Source organism: Prionailurus viverrinus, chromosome F2 (assembly GCF_022837055.1).
Source record: "Prionailurus viverrinus isolate Anna chromosome F2, UM_Priviv_1.0, whole genome shotgun sequence".
Lineage (NCBI taxonomy): Eukaryota > Metazoa > Chordata > Mammalia > Carnivora > Felidae > Prionailurus > Prionailurus viverrinus.
This window is the reverse complement of record NC_062578.1, coordinates 35,813,116-35,829,840: the sequence shown is the minus strand read 5'-3', so window position 1 is coordinate 35,829,840 and position 16,725 is coordinate 35,813,116. Positions and strand designations below refer to the sequence as shown.

Sequence of the window (16,725 nt, the reverse complement as noted above, 5' to 3'; positions counted from 1 at the left end):
TTCTCTATCTTCTGTATCTGTTTACTTTAGAGAAGTTTTAGGTCAATCATTAGCTAAATTCCCTTAATAATTAACTTATTTTGAAAATATTCCTTTAGGGGCACCTGGGTATCTCAGTTCGTTCGGCATCCGACTCTTGATTTCATGTCAGGATCTCATAATTGTGAGGTCAAGCTCCGCATCAGGCTCCGCGATGGGCATGGAGTCTGCTTAAGATTAAAGTCTCTCCCTTTCCCTCTCCCCCCACACTCTCTCAATAAACAAACAAATGAATAAACATGTAAAAAAGAAAACCAAACCTGGAGGCATCACAATTCCCGATTTCAAGATGTATTACAAAGCTGTAATCATCAAGACAGTATGATACTGACAATAAAACAGACATATAGGTCAATGGAACAGAATGGAGAACCCAGAAATGGACCTACAAGTATATGGCCAACTAATCTTTGATAAAGCAGGAAAGAATATCCAGTGGGAAAAAGACAGTGTCTTCAGCAAGTGGTGTTGGGAAAACTGGACAGCAACATGCAGAAGAATGAACCTGGACCACTGTCTTACACCATATGCAAACATAAACTCAAAATGGATGAAAGACCTAAATGTAAGACAGGAAACCATCAAAATCTTAGACAACAACCACCTCTTTGACCTCAGCCATAGCAACTTCTTACTAGACATGTCTCTGGAGGCAAAGAAAACAAAAGCAAAAATGAACTATTGAGACCTTACCAAGATAAAAAACTGCACAGCATATGAAAACATCAAGGAGACTAAAAGGCAACCAATGGAATGGGAGAAGATTTTTGCAAATGACATATCTGATAAAGAGTTAGTATCCAAAATCTATAAAGAACTTATGAAACTCAACACCCAAAAAACAAATAATCTAGTGAAGAAATGGACAAAAGACATGAACAGACACTTCTTGAAAGAAGACATCCTGATGGATAACAGACACATGAAAAGATGCCCAACATTACTCATCATCAGGGAAATACAAATCAAAATCACAATGAGGTAACACTTCACACCTTCAGAATGGCTAAAATTAACTACTCAGGCAGCAACAGATGTTGGCAAGGATGCAGAGAAAGGGGAACCTTTTTGCACTGCTGGTGGGAATGCAAACTGGTGCAGCCACTCTGGAAAACAGTATGGAGGTTCTTCAAAAAATTAAAAATAGAACTACCCTACAACCCAGCAATTACACTACTAGATATTTACCCAAAGGATACAGGAGTATTTATTCAAAGGGGTACATGCACCCCAATGTTTATGGCAACACTATTGACAATAGCTAAATTATGGAAAGAGCCCAAATGTCCATCAACTAATGAATGGATAAAAAAGAAGTGGTATATATATACAATGGCATATTACTTGGCAATCAAAAAGAATGAAATCTTGCCATTTGCAACAGCGTGGATGGAGTTAGAGTGAATTATGCTAAGTGAAATAAGTCAGTCAGAGAAACATAAATATCATATGATTTCACTAATGTGGAATTTAAGAAACAAAGATAAACATAGGGGAAGGGAAGGAAAAACAGAGAGGGAGGCAAACCTTAAGAAACTCTTAAATTCAGAGAACAAACTGAGGGTTGTGGAGGGGTGTTGGGTGGGTTCATGGCTAAGTGGGTGATGGTTATTAAGGAAGGCACTTGTTGAGATGAGCACTGGGTGTTATATGTAAGTGATGAATCACTAAATTCTACCTCTGATACCATTATTACACTATATGTTAACTAACTTGGATTTAAATAAAATTTTTAAGAAAGATGATGTAACAGGTGAACATGGGGGAAAAAAGAGAGAGAGGCAAACCATAAAATAGACTCTTACCTATAGTGTGCAAACTGTGGGTTCCTAGAGGGGAAGTGGGGGGAGATGGGTACTAAGGAGGGCACTTGTTATGATGAGCATTGGGTGATGTATGTAAGTCATGAATCACTAAATTCTATATCTGAAACTATTATTACATTGTATGTTAACTAACTGGAATTTAAACAAAATCATGAAACTAAAATAAAGAAAAAAAAGAAGATATTCCCTTTACATTTCTTTACGTAACTAACACTGCTCTCTCTATTGATTATACTCTTTCCCTTACATTCCTTCTGATTTCTCCTTCATATTCCTTCTACTGTAAGGGCTGGGGTCATGGTATATGCCCTGCCTTTTTTCTTTTTAATGCTACTTCAAGATTATTCTCCTATCCAACTCCATAAAAACTTCAAGTTTTGACTGGGATTTTATCAAACTGTTCCATCCGCTATCTTTCCTTGCAATAATCATGTACTAAGTCTCAAGTCATTGTCCCTGTTCTCTAATGATTTTATCTCCTGGTACAGTCCTACTCCCTTCAACGCCACCTTTGTTTTAATTCTTGGTAATCTCAACATTCACATAGACAATTTTTCCATTTTTCTGGGCTCTTAGTTATTGAATCTCCTCTCCAGTTTCATATTCCATCCTATTTCCGAGGCTCACTTCCATGGATATACACTGACATTGCTCATATAAATCCAATTTCAAATCTCTACTGTGACGATCATGGAGTATTTTCCTAGCTTACTGCTTATACTATCATGACTGGAAAAAAAAAAAAAGACCACAAAACCCTTTGACCACTATAGAATTTAATAGTTGATCTTCAATTGATCTTATCACCTTATCTTGTCACAGCCCTTCCTCATCCCATAATGTTATTCCTTCCTTCTTTCCATGACATAAATACCATGGCAAAGTTAAAAATCACTCTCTTACATATATTCACAGTTCCTTTGCCTTTCTGCTTTTCCTATCTACCTAGAGATACCAAAATTCTGGTGGAATCAATACTGGTACTTTGCTACCTGCATACACACAGCCAAATAATCCTGAAGAAGGAAGACCTACCACAAATGAAACCAATCCCATTTTAAATTCATAGTCATGAATACTGCCTGACAATTATTCTATACTTCCCTACTCCACCCTTTACAACTGACCTATTCAAATGTTTCCTACATTCTTGTCTCTTGTTCCTTTCTGTTATTCTCTCAGTTGATGAATCTTCTTGTTTCACTAAGCAAATTAAAGCATTCAGAAGAAAGCTGTCTTAATCTTCCATCACTATTTCTACCCATTTACCAGAATCTGTGCTATTGTATTCTATCCTCATTTCTGTTATTGCAGTTGAACTACCCATGCTTCTAACTGGGGCCAACTTTATCCTAGCCCAAATATATACTTCTAGCCCACAACGACCTACGAAATCCATATGCATATGACCAACTGGATTTGAATATCCAATTGAATATTTAAAAGGCATCTCTAACTTCACACTGAAAAAAAAAAAAAAAAGAAACTCCTGGTAATGCTACCCACCTCTCAGCCTCACCAACAGATAACACCAAGAACTAGTTCCTCCTGTGGTTTTCTCCATCTCTGTGAATGTCAATGTAAGTTCTTCTAGGTGCAGGGCCAGAAAATGTGTTTCTTTGCTCACGAACCTTGCATATTGGGTTTTTTGGGGGTTTTTTTTTTTAATGTTTATTTTTGAGAAAGAGACAGAGTATGAGCAGGGAGGAGGTAAAGAGAGAGAGGGAGACAGAATCTGAAGCAGGCTTCAGGCTCTGAGCTGTCAGCACAGATCCTGACGCGGGGCTCGAACTCATGAACCCAAGATCATTACCTGAGCCGAAGTGGGACACTTAACTGACTGAGCCACCCAGGCGCCCCGCATCTTGTTCTTTAAGAAACCCTGTGATTCTCCTTTTAAAATATATCAAGAATTTTACTCCTTCCCTCTACCTCCATCACTTCCACTTCGGTCCAGGTCACCAGCCTCTTTGCCTGGGTTATTGTACTAACTTCAGAGACTGAGTCATGCTCCTTCCCTTATCCACTGTACCTGATTCTCAAGAGCAGTCACCAGAGTGATCCTGTAATTCAGATTATGTCCCTCCTTTACTCAAAAACTCACAACTATCCCCACCACAGTCAGACTAGAAACCCAAACCATTACGATTATTTAAAATCCATACATGTTTTAGGTTCCATTTCTTGTCTGACCTCATCTTTTCTCTGCCTTACTATTTCTCTTTGTCATTTATCACTACGTAACATTCTGTACATTTTACTTTTCTATCTTGTTTCTTTTCAGTGCCCATTTAAATGTAAATGGTATAAGGGTGGGGATTTTTTTTGTGTGTATATTTTGTTCACTACTGTATTACCAGAGCCTACATCAGTGCCTAACTCATAGAAGGCATACAGTAAAAGGTATTGGAATGAATGGATGGTTTAATGAATGAAATTGTTTTCGCATGACTACATTATCTAATTTGTTGTGCATGCTAATACTTTTTTATAGCTGTGTGATTTACTGTAGTAATTCAAAGGATGACCTCTAATCAGACTGAGAGAAATTTGAATTTCATCTGCACCTTGCCATGTGGATTTGCAAATTGTATTCAGTGTCTCCAAGTCTTGTTTTCACATTTTAAAAATGGACATAATAATAGTGACTGACTCAAAGGATAATTGTGAGAATTAAATGAAAAACTGCAGGTAAAATGATCAGAATGCAAAGTGAGTAAAGTCCAGAGCAAAGTTAGTAAACTTTTAATCTAGTTAATATTTTTTAGTTAAATCTAATACATATTATTTTTCTTTTTGTGTCTTGATTTGTACATTTAAGTAATTTTGTAAGAGGAGAAGATAAACTCTTTGAGGTTGGAAATGTGAACTTCTATCTCATTTTAAACCCTTCTGACTTGTGTCATACCAGTATTTAATCAGTTATTCTTTGAGAGTCAGGTAGATTCCTGAAGTGTTTCAAATGGCTCATTTTCAGTATGGTAATGTCATATGATAAATCAGCCCCATAGTTTCATCCATTTTTCTATGACAGACTACTCCAGAGTAGAAAAAAAAAAAAAAACATTTGTTATGTACTTGACTTTTGTGTAAAGGAAAGAAAAACAAAAACAAAAACCTCTCTGAAGGGAATTATCACAGTGCATTATAAAAAATGCTTAGAGGAGAGTTTTCCTAAAACTGACACTTAGGAAGTTCATTGAAATCATTTGGAAGTGATCTATGCAAACTTTACATTTTATGTTCAATCATTTTTTTCACTTAGGAGCATAACCTTTAGAAGTATAATAGTCCCAACTGCTTGATGCTCACATAGTTAACTAAATTTTTAGAATTAACAAATATGCATGTAGGACTGACTCTTTTGCTCATGAGTTTAATTATGATGATCCAGGAGGGGGTAACACGTAGGAGTCATCAGCAGGGGGTTGATTGCACAAGGTTTCTCTGAGAGTCTGCACTAAATAGACATCACTGTACAAGTTTACCACAGGTGGGAGAGATGTTTGTTTTTATTATTATTATTATTATTATTATTATTATTATTATTTTCTGTGAGAAACGGGCACTCTAAATAAATATATTTTGTTCAGATTGCCTGAACAATCTCCAGAGTTGATTAGAATTTGTATTCATAGAGCTAGGTCTAGAATCCTAGTTATTATAACTGCTAGCCTATGACTTTTACTTTACACTTCTGTATTCTTTTATTCTAGAGTGGTAAAAAAGAAAAGCCTTCATCTAGGAGTTAAAATAGTTTTCAGTTCTAATCACAGGTCTGTAAATGCAAAGATTTGCTGTTCTTGACAAGACTTGTCACCTCTATGCCTTAATTTACCCACCTGCATAAAAGTAGGGATTGTATCTGCCCTATGTTTTTTTACCGACTTATTGTTAACATTATGTTCAATGTGAAGATTATAAAAGTGAGATGTTGTATATTACATGGTTTCTAATTGGGAGGATATTTCAACAGCAGTTGTAACAATCTCTGATGTTGTTGCTCTTCAACTTCTGTTATTTTTCTTTCCATTCAGTTTCTAAATTTCTGTAACTATATTATGATCACCTCCTACCCCCCACCTTTTTAAAAATAACATATCGGATTTTGCCAGTAGAAATCCAATGGTAAAATCATACTGATAGTTGAAATGAAGGGTTCCTCCTATTTTTCTTGGGTAAAATTTTGATAACACCAAATTGTGCTTTTCAGTTCTGTACTTGGATATTAGTTGCAATAGCGTATTTTCTTCTCATTTTCACAGGAAATGACTTATTTCTTGTAGCAGTTCATGAACTGGGACATGCTCTGGGATTAGAGCATTCCAATGACCCCACTGCCATCATGGCCCCATTTTACCAGTACATGGAAACTGACAACTTCAAACTACCTAATGATGATTTGCAAGGCATCCAGAAGATTTATGGTAGGTTACCACTGTTTCTGTTTGGTTAACCCGACAGTGAAGTCCAGAGTTCCTGCTGTTTCCTTCTTTGAGATAGATGCTCTAAGTATTGAGAAAAATAAATACGGAAAAAAGAAAACAAAAAATTCTAGCCTATGGGCAGAAGTCTTCTATCAATTAAGTCTGACAGTCCCAGATATCTCAGTATACAGATTATGGTAAAATCTATACACTGATAAAATTTTCTTATTGAGTTTAATTGAAACCTGCAGTTACAGCAAAGAACTTATAACTTTAGTATTTAATATTCAGATAAAAATGTAATAAATGAATATAACCAATAAAAGCAGTGAGAAATATAAAGACTCTCTTGTAAGGTAGTGAGATTTTGGTAAAAACTGACAGATTGACCCTCAGTTTATATTTAACGTTAGATCGTACCTAGATAAATCACTTGTGAGGTTACAGAAAATACTTGTGTGATGGATACAATAAAATGACCCCAAAAGCATGTGATTACTAAGAATGAAAGCTAACAAACATGGGAGTGAAAGTTAATGAATGGCAAAATTTACTTACACGTAATTCAAAATAAATTTCTAATATGCTAGTATTATTTTTATTTATGGGGTTCAGTCAGTGAGTGCAAATTAAGACCAAAGGGAGAAAGACTGTTATACATATTTACTATAATCCTAACTCCCTCAACAGAACCATTGACCTTTATAAAGACATTTATTTCACACATAATTAAGAACTTGACATTTATAATTTACATATAGAGAATATGCTTTCCTAAATTAGTGAAGTGAAGCTTTCATTTTACAACACAAAGGCAAATGCATGTTATCTGTATGTTAATATCCAGTATTCAGAAGATGTCATTTGCATTTTTAAATAGCATAGTTTAAGTTCACTAATTTGTTTTGCCTTCATTAGTTTTTCAATTTCGGTATCTCAGTGGTAACCATTCTCTCAGGGTTAAAATAAGATTTGAAAAAAAATAGTCGACTTTTGTGCTACTCTTTAGTAGGGGGATACTGAGAAAAGGGAAATGTCTCACTCAAAACTAAATAGCACATATATTGAATGTGCTATCTATACCTAGGTTGTGCCATCAGAAATTCCTCCTAAGTGGTTAGCTGAAAGAAGGCTCTTTCTCATGACCTCATGAATTAGTAGTCTAGACTGAAGGTCTGCAAAGAATATTCTTTCCATATCTAAATATTAAGTGTGAACAGCTCTGTATTTCTTTTAAAAAAATAAATCTCTGGAGGAATGATGCTTTACATCTGCAACAAATTATATGTGTAAACTTTGGCTTAATTTAGAAACCTCTTTTTAGAAATACTTCTTCACATTAATATTTTACTAGTGGTGTTTTAATCAATAGGTGTTTTAGATGCAGTATTCAAATGAAACACTCATCTAGCAATTTGTCAAAACGTCATTAGAAGAAAATAATCAAAGTCAGGAAATGGTGATAAATACAGCTGGAGACATAGAGTAGAATAAACCTCGGTTTGTTAATGTTTATCTTTTAGAACTATTTGCATTGAATCATTGTCTATCAAAATCTAGGATTAACTTTGGTGGAGCTTACATGCATGGCTCCAGTATTCATTTTCATTTATTTATTATTTATACACCACCTACTTCCAAAAAAGATTTGAAAGCAGCTTTTCCAATAAGGACTGTGGTGAAGCTATAAAAAATGTCATTAAAAATTAACAAAGAAAGTTTAGTTACTTGGATTCAGAATTTAGCATGATAAGGACTTTCTGATAGACTTGGCAATGGTTTGTTGGGTAAGACGGTTTGTTTTTTCAGAAAACATGCAGTCTTTTTTTTTTTTTTAATTTTTTTTTCAACGTTTATTTATTTTTGGGACAGAGAGAGACAGAGCATGAACGGGGGAGGGGCAGAGAGAGAGAGGGAGACACAGAATCGGAAACAGGCTCCAGGCTCCGAGGCATCAGCCCAGAGCCCGACGCGGGGCTCGAACTCACGGAGTGCGAGATCGTGACCTGGCTGAAGTCGGACATCGTGACCTGGCTGAAGTCGGACGCTTAACCGACTGCACCACCCAGGCGCCCCCAGAAAACATGCAGTCTTAAAGACGTCTTAGCTCACTTAGTCCGTGCCCTCCCATCCTGAGTGATTGTACTCTGTGCATATCATCCAGCACTATTCCAGTTTTAAGTGAACCAAGCGCTTTCCTCATATTTTCAAAGGTCCACCTGACAAGATTCCTCCACCGACAAGACCTCTACCGACAGTGCCCCCACACCGGTCCATTCCTCCGGCTGACCCGAGGAAGAATGACAGGCCCAAACCTCCCAGGCCTCCCACTGGCAGACCTTCCTATCCCGGAGCCAAACCCAACATCTGCGATGGGAACTTTAACACTCTAGCTATTCTTCGCCGTGAGATGTTTGTTTTCAAGGTAGGAGGCTGTGATTTTTTTTTTTTAATGGTGGATCAAGTGTCTACGGTGTCGCTTTAGAAAACAAGTTCTCATTCATTCTAACACTACCTTCCCAGACCTCTCACAGTTAGAAGTTTCAAAAAAGCATCTTAGAAAATAAACGCACAAATGGGCTTAAATGTCTAGCAGAAGATTGCTGTAACATTCTATTTGGGGAAGGCATTTATGTCAGCAGAAGCTAAAATGCCTAGAAATGTAAGGGTGAGAAAATGCTGCATGTTATGAACAGATAAAAAAGCATAATTGAAATCATGAATAGGAGCTAATCGGGATGATTGGCTTGGGAGCTTAGCCACTTCCAGGCACACGAAAGCTATTCTCTCTTTGATTTGCACATCTTTATGAGATCCCTGTGATTTCACTTGACAATTAAAGCATTGTTTTTTAAGAGTGCTGGTGATCATTTTGTTTTGGATCTACTGATAGAAATTTTAGTAAAATCTCCTCTGTGAGACCATCCTTTTTATTTTACATGCACATGTTATTGTTTTCGATAGTCAGGCATTTATATCTACCTAATTTATATTTTTAAAAAGGTTACAGATAAAACTGATTTTACATTTTGGTAAGTATGCCTTTGAATGCCATTGGGTTCTCAGACAACACTGATAAACAGTGTATCAAAGTAAGTTACATAATGAACTTACAAAGCAAGTTCAACATAATGTTGAAAAGTATAGTAGAATACTGGAAAATAATTTCTCCCTCAATATTTGCAAACTAATGTGAAAAATTAATGAAAAGTATGTCTTATGTTGGCATTAGAATATTAAAGTAACCACATTTTACCAATACCATCCATTTAAAAGTAAAATAATATGCTCTCTTTTTTAGTAGATGTGAATCGATAAATAATGAAATATCATCCTACTTATACAGTTTCCTATCTACCAGAGGCTACACTTTAAAAATATAGATTTCATATAATTTTTAATAGACAAAGTACTCTGTCTCCTTTATTGGAAAATAAGATTTGGATTTGATATGCATAAGAGCATCGTATTTACCAGGAAAAATCAATGCTTTTGTTCAAACACATGAATAGATTTTTGAGTTCTATAAATGCTCTGCAATACTTAATTAGATATCTCCGATTCAATTGAAGTAGATTAATAAATTTAGATTCAAGGAGAAAAAAAATGAAAGCTCTTTCTCTTTATATACAGCTACTCATTGTGGCTAAGCTCACAGCAACTACTTGAAATGAAAACAAAATGCAGTCATTTGTTTATTCTATGAGACACGAAATGATATCTGAAGGATTTTTTCTTCTCTCTGTTTTGGCCAAATTTCAACATCCCAGCTTTATGCCTTGATATCAATGTAATATTTGAGAATATAATGTGAAATTGACTCTGAGTGCGTTCTTTACATCCTTCCTGTCTAATCAGATCGTCGGTCTGAGAAAAGAGTGGTTTCTTCATATGTAATGATCATTTTCACCAGCCTTGCTGCTCTGCACACTGGAAGTATTCTTGATTGACAAAATAAGGTCTTGTGATCACTGGTTCCTGGAATCAGGAGTCAATAAAAAGCAAATAGACCAATTCTCAAGTAGAATGCAGTAGCCACTGTGATTAATATCAAATCAGGTGTATGAAAAACATGAGTAAGGCCTGATACTCTAAACTTTCATGGTACCTTGGATTCCTTAATCAAAACTCTCCACAGGACAGAGTTCCTAAACTCTGTCTGAATTTAATTTCTTTTTTCCACTGGTCCCTGCCCTCTTTCTAAGAATAATTACTGTTGAGGATATCTTCTGATAGGCATTGTATTCTTTTTAATCTCCACTGAGTGGATTATGTGTCACATCACTTGATAATTTTCATAATTATCTTTTTCATATAATCAGTTAGTATGCCCAGCATAGTTTAGTAGGCACCAGGGATGTATGAATAGAAGGTAGCACCTCTGTCTTTATGGAGCTTATATTCCAGGAGTGAAGACAAACATGAATTCAAGAACTTTTAAAATACGGGAGTAAAAGGTATGACATTGATATGAAGAGAAAATACTGAAGTCTGGTTGAATCGATCAAGAAAACTTGACCGAGAAAAAGCTTCTGCTGAATTTTGAGAGAGAAATTTCTTAGGCACATTAAAGAAATTGATATTTGGTTTACTAAAAAGTTGGCGCATTGAGAGAGAGAAGATAGACATATTTAACTCTAGTGAAAAGTGACAAATAATATAAATCAGAAATAAACACAATTTGATCGAAGCAAAGAAAGCATGATTGAATGATACCTGCTCCTTAATTAATAGCTGCCGTGGATTGGGTAACTAATATGTGCCTGAATGTACGCTAGGCACTTAATCTCTAAGCCTTATAATAGCACTGCAAGATGGATAGGATTCTCAGTTTTACATAGGGGAATACTGAGAATCAGAAAAGTAGTTAGTCTGACTTACAAGGTCAGTAAGTAGTAGTCAGTAGTTGAGCTCAGGTCTACTTGATTCTGAAATCTGTGTTAAACTTTCCCTTACCTGAGAGTAAAGGAAAAGCTTCAAAACAAAGGTGGCAGACTTTAAACTATATTTTAAAATATTAAATATGCAAGAAATCTTTGCTGAGCTCTTAATGTGAGATGCTGTTTTAGGCACTGGAAATGTGGTAGTTAAAAAAAGAAAAAAGGAAAAGAGAAAAGAAAAGAAAAGAAAAAAGAAAAGAAAAGAAAAGAAAAGAAAAGAAAAGAAAAGAAAAGAAAAGAAAAAAGAAAAAAAGAAAAGGAGAAAGAAAAAACAGCTAGACCCTGGCTTCTTGGAGCTTATATTTTAGCTTTCTTCACACAGAAGTTCCCCATGGGTCACTGAAGGATGTAGGAAAGCATCCATAAATTCTGTTTTCCTTTATTAATAACTGCTGGCCCCCTAAGTTATCCCTCTATACCTAAATAGGCTAGACTAACTTTACGCCAGATTAATGTCATTTTCCCCCATATCTGTTCTACCTGCCTGAAATTACTCTCTGCCAGCTCTCTTGTGCATGCCTGCCTTTTAAATTTTCTTTTAATGTACTCATCATTAATTTTCATAGTCTGCTCCTTCGAATGTACTTTAGGATCACCCACTCTTTGATCTCACTTTTACTAACGTAACTTGATTCTCTACTTTTCTTCACTACAGGTTCTCTATACAAATTGGAAACCTTTATCTCCTCAACCCTTCTTTACCCAACAATCATTTCCCTTCAGTTTCAATGTCCCAGGCTTCTTTGCAAGCCTCTGCTTATCTAAAACTTCCCTCCTCAGTGTCTTCTACATGTCCCAGCCGCTCTGACTATTCTTCAACTGCAGACATCCTTCTAGCGATTCGTATATTTATCCTCTACATTCGACTAGTATGCTTTTAATTTCCATCTTCTCTATTTCTCGTTGTAATGCATCCCTTAACTAGACTACAAACTTCTTCAAAGCAGAGATTGGTTCATACGGGCTTCATAGTGCTCAAGCTAATGAATAAGGATCCTGATATAATAATTATTTAATGAAAATATAGCTACTATCGTGTTTATACAATAGTAGTCAACCAATATGACATTACTGAAAGTATTTCATCCTGGTAGTTTATTATCACTTGTCCAACAGTTTCCATGACTTAGGTTCTGTGTATATGTCTTTTTAAATAAAAAGTAAGAAAATCTAGATAAAAGGAAAAGGTTAATATCATCAGATAATTTTGTTTTCTTATTAGAAAGGAACTTTTCGTTAGAATGGTAGTTTTAGCATAATTCTTTTGCGAAGCAAACTTTCTCTTCAGAGATTTGATTTACACTGAGCTTTCTAAGCACTCATTTATTTTAAGTGAGTTCACCTGGATATGTTTCTATATGGAAATATAATAAACATTATATATATATAATATACAACATGTATTTTAATTTTATAAATATACATATATAAAATATATATTTTTGTATATTGGTAAAGAGGAAATAAAGGTTATTTATTATTTATATATAAGTATAATTATATATATATATATATATATATATATATATATAAAATTCCATCCTGTCCTATAGCTAAAATTCTGAATATATATCGATGTCTGTCTATCTCTATATCTACAGAGATACAGAGAGATATAGTTAGAGATATCTGCCTGAGAAAGTTAAGCCTTCCATGCAGCTTTATAATCTTTGGGGAATGCAAACCACCTAAAGCAAGAAATGAAAATCAAAACAAAATGCCAAGGAGCAGAGAAACAAAATAGCAATACAAAAGAAGCTTTGTCCTTACTCTAGAGAGGTGATTTTTAAGAGTGTTCCCTGAAGAGCATAAGCTGTGTGTATCATATGATGCTGCTGTTGTGACTGAGTCAACAATAGGAAAATCTGATTGTTCAAATGAGTCTTCAGATTTCTTTTGGACTACAAAATAAAAACATGGAATATTTAGTTATTTTGTGGTGTGAAAGAAAACAGAATTAGCCAGACATGTATAGGATATGTTTCAGCCCACAATACTTTGTTATATAAGAAAGAAAGCACTAGAAACTATTCTTCCTGAAGTTGGAAGACAGGAAGAAAAACTGTATCCATACCTGGAATTCTTTTAGCATACAACACATGCATGCACACACACACACACACACACACACACACACGCACGCACACACACACACAGAAGGTTTCATTTGGCAATTGACCAGTTCTTTATATTGAGGGGGACAAACATAGGCCAGTGCTTTATAGTAGAGCTAGAAAGGATAGGGTTAAAAGGCAAAGCTGTCATGGAGCAGCATTCACAGAAGTATAGTGAAATGTCTTCCCTATTAGTACAGAAGAGCAAGTCTTAAGGCTACTATGTGAGATGATGGATATGTTTATTATTTTGATTGTGGTAACCGTTTCCCAATATATACTTATAACAGATCATCAAGTTGTATACCTTAACTATATGCTATTTTTATTTGTCAATAGTACCTCAGTAAAGTTGGGGCAAAGGCCAAGGTTCTTTCAGTTGCCCACAAGACTGCGTGATCACTGCATTTTGCTCTGCCTTTCTGATCTCACCTCCTCTTTCTTATTCTGGTCACTTTTACTCTCTCAATGCCACCCACACTTGTCTCCCTGCTGTTTTTTGAACTTGCCGGACACACCTGGCTTCGCAGGTTTTTCTCTGTCAAATACCAAATATTCCCGTATCTTCCAGATTTCTGTGGCCATTTGTACAGCAGCAGAAGTCTGTCTCTGATCTCTATTCCTGTCCATATTGTCTGCTATTACATGGGTCTGCATGGAGCTAGGTTTATGAAAGGAAACAATATTTGTAGAAATTCACAAGAGCTTATTGTGGGTTACATAAATACTGTGCCATTTTTATGACTCCAAAGAATAGATTGGCCATTTGCAATTGGAAGAATTCTCTCCCAGCTCTCAACCTAATGATGTCACTCATTTTGGTTGCATACTTGTATGTCCTTGTTTATATCAGCGTAGGATAAAACTTAAACTTTTAGACATTAACAATAGACTTGGTGTCAGATGCCATTTCACATAGGCTCTAGACAAAGACTGTAACTACTCCTCTATTTACCTGTGGATCTCACAGTGCCATGAACATAGCAGACAGTAAATTTTTTAAAAAATATTTCTGACCTTACTTTCCTCATCTGTACAATAGCTAATAAATTCCATCATAGGTATATAGTAAACTCAGGAAATGGTAGGTTTTATATAGCAAGAAAGTCTTGGCATTTTGAGTTGTTCATTCGACTCATTAACTCAAATTCCTATGCTGTTTGAAGGTACTTTAAAAATAACTTTTAGCTGAGTAAAAAATCTCAGAAAATAGCTCTAATTTGTATGTTATAAGGGAAAGGAATGGAATGGTTTGTGATTGTTGTTGTTCATATCACTTTACTCCATGAAATAATTAAAAATACTCTATGGTCAAAGAATCCAAAAAATGTTTTATGAACAAAATACTTAGAGAAATTACACAACAAGGGTAATATAAAATTACTCTGAGTCACAGCTTAATCCTGTACTGCCAGGAAGTATTACCTGATATTAATACTATGTTGTAATCAGGACTAGATTCACTTTAGACCAATGGGAACAATCGCCAAGATACTGCAAACAGAGCATTAATTAAATTCTTATAGAACGAAATCATAGTTGTTCAAATATTTTAGATAAGTCAACATTTTAGGAAGCAACTGGAATTATGTGTAATACTGAATTTTGATGTAAATATTAATTGATTTTCAAAATATTTGTATTTTATTATGGCTTAAGATTTACTCCTTGAAATATTTCAATTCTTTACTGACATATCCTGTCTGCTTAAGCCACTGGGACAAGTGTCTAAGTACTCAGCAGAGTGGATTCACAGTCATCTGAGTTTCTAATATTCTCTCTAGTCACTTTATTTTGGGGTGACTTTAAACATTTTAAGCATACATTTGGATACTTGTTTTGGATACAGTAAAAATATTTTTATTAATAATATAAAATATAACAATACATGCTTACAAACAGACCCATAAATACAGAGAACAAACTGCTGTTTGACAAAGGGGAGAGCAGTAGGGTAGGGGATGGGCAAAATGAGTGAAAAGGGGAGGGAGGTATGGGTGTCCAATTACAGAATGAATGAGTCACAAGGATGAAAGTACAACATAGAGAATATAGTCAGTGGTATTGTAATAGTGCTGCATGGTGACAGATGGTAGCTACACTTGTGGTGAGTACAGCATAAAAGCAAACGGGTGCAGCCTCTGTGAAAAACAGTATGGAGGTTCCTCAAAAAGTTAAAAGTAGAGCTGATCTACAATCCAGCAACTGCACTACTAGGTATTTACCCAAAGGATACAAAGGTACTAATTCAAAGGGATACATGCACCCCACTCTTTATAGAAGCATTATCTACAATAGCCAAACTATGGAAACAGCCCAAGGGTCCCTGGACTGATGAATGGATAAAGAAGATGTATGCAATAGACTATTACTCAGCCATTAAAAGAATGAAATCTTGCCATGTGCAATGACATGGTAGGAGCCAGAGAGTATTATGCTAACTGAAATAAGTCAGCCAGAGAAACACAAATGCCATATGATTTCACTAATATGTGGAGTTTAAGAAACAAAACAAACAAGCAAAGGGGGAAAAAAGAGAGAGGCAAACTAAGAAACAGACTTTTTTTTTTTATGAAATTTATTGACAAATTGGTTTCCATACAACACCCAGTGCTCATCCCAAAAGGTGCCCTCCTCAATACCCATCACCCGCCCTCTCCTCCCTCCCACCCCCCATCAACCCTCAGTTTGTTCTCAGTTTTTAACAGTCTCTTATGCTTTGGCTCTCTCCCATTCTAACCTCTTTTTTTTTTTTCCTTCCCCTCCCCCATGGGTTCCTGTTAAGTTTCTCAGGATCCACATAAGAGTGAAACCATATGGTATCTGTCTTTCTCTGTATGGCTTATTTCACTTAGCATCACACTCTCCAGTTCCATCCACGTTGCTACAAAAGGCCATATTTCATTCTTTCTCATTGCCACGTAATATTCCATTGTGTATATAAACCACAATTTCTTTATCCATTCATCAGTTGATGGACATTTAGGCTCTTTCCATAATTTGGCTATTGTTGAGAGTGCTGCTATGAACATTGGGGTACAAGTGGCCCTATGCATCAGTACTCCTGTATCCCTTGGATAAATTCCTAGCAGTGCTATTGCTGGGTCATAGGGTAGGTCTATTTTTAATTTTCTGGAACCTCCACACTGCTTTCCAGAGCGGCTGCACCAATTTGCATTCCCACCAACAGTGCAAGAGGGTTCCCGTTTCTCCACATCCTCTCCAGCATCTATAGTCTCCTGATTTGTTCATTTTGGCCACTCTGACTGGCGTGAGGTGATACCTGAGTGTGGTTTTGATTTGTATTTCCCTGATAAGGAGCGACGCTGAACATCTTTTCATGTGCCTGTTGGCCATCCGGATGTCTTCTTTAGAGAAG

General features: G+C 35.7%; 1 protein-coding gene across 1 annotated transcript in view; it reads left to right on the top strand.

Annotated features, from left to right (window-relative positions):
- The window catches only part of MMP16 (matrix metallopeptidase 16), a 305,212-nt gene that overhangs the window by 205,605 nt on the left and 82,882 nt on the right, over nt 1-16,725 (top strand). The window contains exons 5-6 of the mRNA XM_047842792.1: nt 6,131-6,292; nt 8,506-8,717. Of these exons, the coding sequence (XP_047698748.1) occupies nt 6,131-6,292; nt 8,506-8,717 (374 nt within the window). The remainder of the gene's footprint in view (nt 1-6,130; nt 6,293-8,505; nt 8,718-16,725) is intronic.